The sequence below is a fragment of the Mustelus asterias genome, chromosome 10 (assembly GCF_964213995.1).
Source record: "Mustelus asterias chromosome 10, sMusAst1.hap1.1, whole genome shotgun sequence".
NCBI lineage: Eukaryota > Metazoa > Chordata > Chondrichthyes > Carcharhiniformes > Triakidae > Mustelus > Mustelus asterias.
In genome coordinates this window covers 94924645-94934309 of record NC_135810.1, presented here as the reverse complement: position 1 = coordinate 94934309, position 9665 = coordinate 94924645, and the positions used below count along the sequence as shown (strand labels likewise).

Sequence of the window (9665 nt, the reverse complement as noted above, 5' to 3'; positions counted from 1 at the left end):
TCATACTAGATATAATTTACTAATAAACCAAGCAAGGTAGATACTCTGCTGTATTGCTCAAAAGGAACTATTTCTTTTACACACAAAGTGATCAACATTCTTAAGAAAGATCCTTGACCTAAATCGTTAACTGTTCCCTCTCCACAGATGCTGCCAGATCTGTCCAGTACTTCCAGCATTTTGTTTTAATTTCAGATTTCCTGTATCTACAGTAGTTTGCTTTAGTGATTAACATTCAAGCAGGCTGCAGTTGTAACAAAACCAGAAAATACTAGTAATACTCAACAGGTCTGGCAGCACCCGAGAGAGAAATAGAGTTAATGCTTTAGCTTCGATGAAAGGTCAGACCCGAAATGTTAACTTGGTTTCTCTCTCCACAGACACTGCCAGATCAGCTGAGTATTTCCACTATTTTCTGTTTTTATTTAAGTTTCTAGCACTTGCAATATTTTGCTTTTGCACTGAAGAATAAACCTGGATTTATATCATGCCTCGTCATGCTTTTTGTCTGTCCCAAAATGCCTCACAGCCAATAACTTGCATCTTTATATTGGGAAACTTTCTAAAAAATGATCATTTAGAATTCCTCATTGCTTGGAATGTCAAAGCAACAATACCCACATTGAGAGAGATCCACTTTAGTGACAAGCAAGATACAGGATGGCAAGAGCAATAGAAGCTGGCGCAGCAGAGGCCCTAGCTTAATACTTGCAGCTTTTATTTATTTTAAAAATGCAAAAGAGTATCAGTGCATTGGTTCAGATAGTTTTACAGAATTCTGTTCTAGAAACTCATATTCAAGCTCAGATTCCTTTGGTTTCACTAATATTTAGCATAAGAATCTTGCTAAATTCTACATAAAGTTTTTTTACAACATTTGTGCTGACTCATTAAAATTACAGGAAAACAAATATTCCTACCCTTTTTGCATGCATTTATGGAATTATAAGTGCTGCTAATCTTTCCTCAGGCATCCTACATAGACTTTTTGCTAGATAGAGGAACTCCATTTTGACACCAGATCAAATTAGCAAATGACTAGCAAAATACCATAGATACAGCACAAAAAAACCACAACTACAGTGTTATCAATAATGACAGTAGTAATTTGAAACACTATAGATGGAATGGTAACTAAAGAAATCTCAACATTAACTTGCTTTCTGTGCAGAGCATTTTTATATCTGACAAAAATACACGAACTTGTGCTATACAAAGTATTGACTGTTTTATAGTCAAGGAAATTATACTAGAAGCTTATTAAATGTTTGAACTCTACCCAGCTAAATGAAAACCTGTGGCATATCTAGTAGCAGCCTACAGTAACTATGTACAGTTCAAGACTCAATCAAGATTTCACTACAACTGAGAATTTCTCTCCAGTGACTCAAATAGCTATCTTTGTAAAACAAAATAATTTTAATCTGATTAAACCCAAATTTTGGTACAGATTGACAATACAGAAATAAAAATCAACAAAGAAAATACGAAATATTATTGCAGGCATTTTTAACGATATGTCAAGTGCATTTCAAGCAGAACAGACAGTTGTTACAATGCAGAGAGGCTCCTTTTCCCATTAATCACATACCACAATGAACAACTTTCACATGATCTAACTCTTAGGAACCATAACTTAGGGAGGGTTATCCTTCAAAATACACAAACTTTTTTTTCCACTATAACAAGGCAAGCTCAGTTACAGAATTTTATTGATACAGTAGATTGATACAAATTTGACAGGGGAAGTAACTAGAGTAAGGTGTACAATTTGAATGTCTAATACACCATCAGTATTAAAATATTTTAACTAAAACCCTTTTATTTTTCCAATTTTATCTAAAAGCCTAGACATCTCTGGCATCAATACTGACAAGTAAAATGCCACAAGCATTTTTAGCTGACTTCACATTTTATACAACTGAGGTCTTACTGCCCAACATCTTCAGTGGTGGAAAGCAGAAGCAGTAAAGCAGGTTACAGAAACAAGTATATATAATCAAACACTAAAGGGAATTAGAAAAGGTGACTTTCCAACATATCTAACCACAGAAGTATGTGCTGCAGGAAAATGCAATAATGTATTTGTTCTTTCCGTGAATCAGTCCTTTCTTGAAGGTACAACACCACAGAAGGTACAATTATTAACAAGTATTGCTTAAGTTGTCAACATTCAGTGTGACCAACTTTCTTCACCCACACATTTAATACACAGTTGTGTTGGTGATTTTAAAGCTGTAATTTAAAAGCTATACAAGCACATTTTCAATCAAAACATAAAAAAAATATTTACAATTTCATTTATTTCAATCTCTCTGTAAAGCCAGTACATTGTAGTCAGCACACATCACAATGCACAACAACCCACAATTTATGACTTGATGTGTTTGCCAAAAGCTTGTGACCTTGGGACTGCAAATGCATGGGTAATAGATACAAGATGCTTTCTTTAACAACCAGTTATCTGTTAGACAGTGTCCTTTAGTCTTGAGCTTTACAGTACAATTACCAAGCTCTAATGTCAACATCTGAAAATATCTACTCTTCATCTTCTTTCCCTTTTGGTGGGCTTGCGACGCACCTGTTAAGACACAAAATTGGACAGAAGATATGTTTTTTAAAATTAATTCTTCAAACTATGGCTCTCAAGATCCAGCATCACGAATCTCACTGGTGAGATTGCGACCTCAGAATTTTCACCACCCCTTGCCAGCAACATAATCAGGTTCACACCCTATATAATTGGCGAGAACCTGATTTGTATTTACTTAAATAAATTTTAACCTAATTAAAGATCTTCCCCTTCACAAGATTTTCAAACTTCGCCGACATTTACAACAGGTTTATCCAGACGTGAACCTGCTTTGGGGATCCCCAGGGGATGCAAAGGTCACTATAGCCCCTGGGGGAGAGGGTCATGGTCAGGCAGTGCCCTGATGTCCCTTGACATAACCTGGCAGTGCCAACCTGCGCCAGATGAGGCCCTGGGGGAAGCCTCATCTATTTGTGATGGGGTGTTGCAGACAGAGAGCAATGGAGATGCCAGCGATGGTTTTGGTGGGGGGATTTACTTTTGTTTCGGTGATCGGGGCACCCTTTGTAAACAGAGCCCTGATCTCAGTGGAGCCAGCTCCCAACTGTAAGAGACCCATCTCACCAAACTGATGGCACAAAGCATGCCCACTCTTTTTGGGTAGTAAGGGACAACATCCAACAGAAAACAGACCAATGGAGCTGGAGAGTTCCACACCAAGCTTTCTTACCAGAACTGACACACTGCCAAATTCTCCTACGATTCCGCCCAATATCATAGTTACAATTTTCCTGAAATCATAGAATCCCTATAGTGCAAAAAGAGGCCATTCAACCCATCAAGCCTGCAACAACAACAATCCCATGTATGTATACTACTAATCCCCCTGACACTAAGGGGCAATTTTACCATGGCCAATCCACCTAACCAACACATCTTTGGACTGTGGGACGAAACCGAAGAAAGCCCACGTAGACATGGGGAGAACGTGCAAACACCACATAGGCAGTCACCCAAGCTGGGAATCGAACCCGGGTCCCTGGCGCTGTTAGGCAGCAGTGCTAACCACTGTGCCGCCCTGTGTTAAACATACAAGGATAGCGGAGGATGAATTATGATTTGAGTTAATATCCTATATGTATTAAATGTAAAACTGGTTCTCTCTTACAGCTAGCTACAGAGACATTTGTGCGAGTCTGGCGAATAGGGACAAAAATCCAAAAGAATGGGAAAACAAAAAATTTTCAGAGACTGCAATAACATATCTGAAGCTTCTGTTTCACTCTTATGCAAAGGTTGAACAATAGCTAGGAATAATCTCCAAAGTGATACCAATCGTAATATCTCACCCAAGATTTAGAATAAAAACTTTTACATTAGCACACATGTACATCCTTATCAAGAACCTTACCCTTAGTGTACTTAATTCATTCTCTTCTTCTGTGTTCACTCCATCCACTGAACCTTCTTGGGAGATATCCATGTTCTCCAAGGAACTATCATGATGTGAATCCAACTCTGCAGATGAATCATCTTCTCTACCGACAGCTCGTCTTGAACGTCCTCCACGGCTGCGAAACAAAGACATGTGAGGAACTGCTGTGCTGATTATTCAGAAGGCAGCAAAAGTGTCATGAGAGGCTCAAATTGACACACTTCAGTATTAGTTTTCAAATGTCAATATTTTGCACTTGCAACCTCCAACTATTTTTGACAAAGGATTCAGGAGTTTCATGCAAGGAAAAGGGGAATATGTGAAGATATCCACTTCTTAGTATGTTGTTATTCACTTTAAATAATTCTTTAAACAGTGGGGAATGGCATTCTTATAAGAGGGAAACATCCAAGTTTTCGTTCCATAGACTGAATACTGTAAGTATTATTTAACCTTTAGAGTCAAAAAAATGCATCCAACTCAAAGGATACAAAAATGTTTCCACTTTAATGGTCACCTACCTTTTAAGAACAAAGCCCTATTCTAAATCACTGTATTAAAAACAATGCATGATGCATGTATCTACACCAAAAGACTGCAGCGGTTCAAGGCGACAGCTCACCTCCATGGCAGAGGATGATGCTTTGAATGCGGAGATTGGTGGGGTGAAAAATGAGGACAAGGGGGACCTATCCTGGTTCTGGGAGGGAGGGGAGTGGAGTAGGTGACAGCAGTGGCCCTGGGGATGAGTTGGACGTGGCTGAGAGCCCTGGGTGGCCGCTTTGCTGAACACCTTCAGTTCGTCCGTAAGCAGGATCCAGACCTTCCTGTCGCTTGCCACTTCAACACACCACCCTGCTCGCCTGTCCACTTTGGTCTTTTGCAATGTTCTAGTGAACCCCAATGGGAACTGGAGGAACAGTGCCTCATCTTCCGATTGAGCACTTTACAGCCTTCTGGACTGAACATTTGAGTTCAACAACTTCAACTTTTTGTTGTACGATACCTCAACCTGATTTGAAAAGCTGCATTCTGCAGCAGTACTGCTTTTATCATCAATCATGCTTGTAAACAGAATTGTTACTTAACAAAGATGCGTATTTTGTTAGACTGTTAACTTGTTTTTGTAGGAGTAGAGGCACTGGTCATCTAGGTATGGGTTTGACTAAAAGCACAATTTTATCAGTTTATATACGCAGTCTCAGTTACAGTAAAATCGATGAGTCGAATTCCAGCGGAGTCACCACGAGTTAGTATTAAGCTTAGTGATAGTCGGAGGCCCCATTCCCACATGAATTCATCTCTATCTAACTGGGTATGCATACAAACACTGAAAAATAACATTCAAATGCCAAATCAAAACACAGTAAAGCAGTAAATGTATGAAAAATTCTTTATTCCATTATTCACTCCTTACAATGGCCTGACCTTTGCATTGAAAAATGTCAGGAGTTAGCCCTGGAAAAAACTCTGCACTCTTTTTCTGCATTTGAATGTGTGCAATACAGTCCACCATGTTGTCAATGCAATTAAACATGTTTTTGATGAAGTCTGAAGCATCTCTACGGTCTTTGCAGCATCAGCTGGGGAGGCGGTCGGATATCCTTCAGACTCTTCAGAATCATCAAGCTCCTTGGTTGAGGGACGGACTGCATCTACAATTGCATCATCTGTCAGCTCTGTTGTGCAGCGTCTGGCATCATCCACGTGAATCTAAGTTTAAGGTTGTCTCGGCACTCGCCTGAAGGAGATTGGAATGGAAATTCCAGCAAAGTGCCTCGTCATAGGGTCAAGTGGTCTCACCCTGCTTCTCCTTGTTCTCAACATCTTCTGCAGTCATAACCTGTTTGAACCCAGTGTGGTTCAAGCAGTTGGCAATTATGGGTTTCATAACCATCTTCCGCACCTTCTATATCATGAACATGGTTTCTAGAACACCTTAGATTGCACTCCTGATTCTTATCGATGACCTCAATAACTTGCAATCAGCTGTTGTCAATAGAGAGTTTTCAGGTTCCAAAACACTGCTGATCTACTGGCGAGAACTTCACCCTGGAGCCAATCATTAATTGCTGTTGTAATTGCCGCACTCTCACTGCACAAACATGCCGTACCTTATCTTGAATTAGTCCAGCCATCAGTCGCTACAGGTGAACTCCATCTGGCCCAGATTCTTTGCCCTGGGAGTTGCCTTTTTCTGCAAGATGGGACTGGAAATGAGAATGTTCTCTGCTCAGGTTGCCTAGAACCTCATTAGCAGAACTTCAACATGAGATAGGCAGCCGTTCTCATCCTCTTTCTTTCTGGAGAGAATGTTTGCTTGTCAAACAGTTACAAGGCGTTTGCCTTGATTTCATAAAAAAGTGGACAACATCGATGGTAGAATCTCCCACTCCTTCACAATACCTGCCAGGGCTTCATGCACCAGTTTCCCACATGCCGTACCAACTTTACCTTTTCTCTGATCAACGACACTTTTAATTTTCTCACAGGTTTAACCATATTCGCAGGCTTTGCATGTTCTTTCACAGGAGAATGCAATGTCAAATAATGACTTGACCAGTGCTCTATGATTTTGCGCTCTTGTGGTCCATTATGATTGGTCAATGTGTGCAGAATTGCAACTGTACATGTGCATCATTTTATGGAATCTATTACTCTGCCAGCGGGAATGTTGACAACTTCAGCATAATTAGAATTTTCATCCATGTTTGATTCATTGCAATTTCACTATTTCAGTCTCTTTAGGAGTTCTCTTCAATGATGTGGGTATTAAGATTGCATCATAATTCAGGCGAGGAAACACTGCCACAAATCTGCAATTATTTTTATTTGCTGTCAACCTACCATAAACTATATGGGTTACACCCTCAATAAGGATCTTTGTGAATATAGGGGTAGAATGCAATGTGTGTACCATTTAGCTGTCCAGGACAAAATGTTCAGTGATATAATCCAATTTTTTTTAAAAACCACATTATATATGGGAAATGGCAGTGTAACAATGGATAACACAAAATGAAAAGCCGCATTATCAACTCAATTATCAAAATACATTTGCATTTAATGATATAGTTTAACTTATTCAATTATTTTTCATACAAATTTAAGTCGACACTTTAGATGAAATTTACATAAACAAAATTACGAGATATCAGCATCGCAAAGTTAAAACTGATGTAGACGCAAAGATTTGTTGGAAATAATGCTGTGAATTAACTGCATACTAATTCAAGGAAATATCAGAATTCAGGATCCAATTTAAATATGTCATGACTCCACACGTTTTGTTTCTGCATCTGCCTCCAAGTCCCTTAGAACCACTTAATCCTGAGAAAAACAAATGCTCTGCTCTCAACTTTCAGCCACTTGCTCTCCACATCTCCCAAACTGATCAACTTGGCTTGCTACCTTATTAACAACTCAGAAACTAGCCAAGTACTGAATTGTGGAGACAAGCTAAACTTAGTGTGTGTGTGCAGCGGGGGTGCTTCTCCCAGCCCACGGACCAGGAGACATTAACAGCGGCCCTTTTGCAGGCTTTCCGCTGGGCGCCATAGCCTCCACGCGTCTCCGAACCCAAGATATTTGACGTAATCACCTCTGTGCTGAAAATCGGCGTGGAGCTGATCATATAGAAATGTCACGGGGTAATTGACATTTCCATATGATTAGCAGGCCCGGGACTGAATTCTCTGGACCTGCTAGAGTCTCCCGCCCCGCCAGGAATGCTTCCCTCAAAACGGGGTTTGCTACTGCTCCCCACTAACAGGGAACAAGCAGCCCGACCCTGCTGGAGGAACAGAGGCCATTGAGGCCCCGCAGGTGGTGGTCGGGGGTGAGGGGGTGCCCCTTAGGCAGTGCCAGCCTGGCAATACCCAAGGGGCATGGGGTGGGGGAAGGGGGGAAGACAGTGATCAGGGGGTGAGGTCGGAGGGCCAGTAATGGGGGTTTGCAGGGTTGGCTAGCGATTGGGCTCGCGGGGGGGGGGGGGGGGGGGGTGTAGAGACTGCACATGCGTCGATCTCCACGCTAACAGATCAGCGCATGCGCAGTGGCCCACTCAGCACTATGCTGTCAGCCTCTCGGGCATGAATAAGCCCTGTCCCCTGGATTTTCAGAGTGAATCCTGTTAGGGCTCTCTGTGATGCAGTGTGTCAGAGATTCATTCGGGAAATCGCGCTTAAAAAAACCGGCAGGATTTACTCCCATTTTCCCCACACATTGGGAACTTAGAATTTTTTTTGGAAAATCCGGCCAGAATCTTTCAATGTTTCAACTCAATAATCTTTCTTAAAAGTAGAAAAAGTTCACATTTCATTTTGTTTTACTTCCAAGGAGGCACAAAAGTAAGCGTTCAAAATATCAACCTTACTTTTAATCACACAGCGCGTGTTTATAACTTCAGACTTAAAGCCATCTACTTACAAATTTTTCTTTGGTTGTGGCTGTGGTGCCGTTGGCATTTTCGGCGGTCTTCCTCGCTTCTTCTGTGGCGTTGATTCCATAGATAAAGATTCATTGACATCAGATTCTGGTGTTTCTATTCTATAATATAGATAATTGCAACATTGAGTGTTTCTTTATTCGACTTCTAAGGAGGAAATTTTACCATTTTGAGTCTAAGTGCCGGATCCGGGCGTCAAATAGATCCGCGCCTGGAATCTTCTTTCCAACACGCCCATACCCGTTTTGCCGGCTCCAGCCTGATCCGCGCTGTGGGCGGGGCTTAGCGCTGCCGGACCGATCGGAGCTCTGAACTGCGCATGCACAGTTTGAAAAGAATCTGACAGAGCGCGCCCGAGCTCGAAAAAAAACAGAAACGCGGAGAGAGCGGCTCTCTGACATTCATCCTCTGGTCGGGGATGGGGATTGGGGGGGGGGGGTGATGTATCATCCTCTGGTCCTGGGGGGGGGGGGGGGGGGGGGTCAGCTGCCAGTCTGCGGCCGATGCCTCCTGCTGGAGTGGACGTGCAGCCATGCCATGAAACCTTCAGGATGAAGTGATTCCTCGCTAAGAAGATTAAGAGATTAAGCAGAACCGGCCGATTCCACAGTGCAAAGGGATGCACCATCACTGGTACACTACCAGCCACAGCCATCTCTCCCGCTCTCTTGCCCCTGCACGGAAGAGTAATCTGTGGCTGGTAGTGTACCAGTGATGATGCCAGGAGGCATTGGCCGCAGACTGGCAGCTGACCACCACCACCCCCCCCCCCCCCCCCCCAAACCCAGGGGATGAGACGTCACACCCCCTCTCCCCCCCCCCCCCCCCCCGCCCTCCAAGGGGATGATATGTCACACCCCCTCCCCCCCAGGGGATGAAACATCACACCCCCTCTCCTCCTCCCAACCCCCCTCCCCCACCGACCAGAGGATGACCTGGGTCAGAGAGCCGTTGCAGTCTCTGACCCCGCTCTTCGGAGGCTGTAGCGGCGACTTCGGACTTTTATTCGGCAGGTCGGTAACAGCGCGGACGCGGATCGGGCCAGAAGACAGTAAAGTGGAATTTGGTGGTAGAGTTGGACGTGCGGTTCATTAAGTACATTTAAATGCATGCAAATGCATTTAAATCGTCGGGCCACCCGATTCGGACACTGGCCGGACCCGCGCCCGAATCGGGTGTCGGTAAAGGCGCGATCTGCTCGGATTCGGGTGCAGATCGTGTTAAAGGCCCGGCGCCCAACTTTACCATGA

General features: G+C 42.9%; 1 protein-coding gene across 1 annotated transcript in view; it reads right to left on the bottom strand.

Annotated features, from left to right (window-relative positions):
- Positions 1 to 2286: 2286 nt before the first annotated feature.
- The window catches only part of pds5b (PDS5 cohesin associated factor B), a 187644-nt gene continuing 180265 nt past the window's right edge, over positions 2287 to 9665 (bottom strand). The window contains exons 33-35 of the mRNA XM_078222232.1: positions 8397 to 8516; positions 3945 to 4104; positions 2287 to 2581 (exon numbers count right to left, since the gene is read on the bottom strand). Coding sequence (XP_078078358.1) covers positions 2546 to 2581; positions 3945 to 4104; positions 8397 to 8516 — 316 coding nt within the window. The 3' untranslated portion in view covers positions 2287 to 2545. The remainder of the gene's footprint in view (positions 2582 to 3944; positions 4105 to 8396; positions 8517 to 9665) is intronic.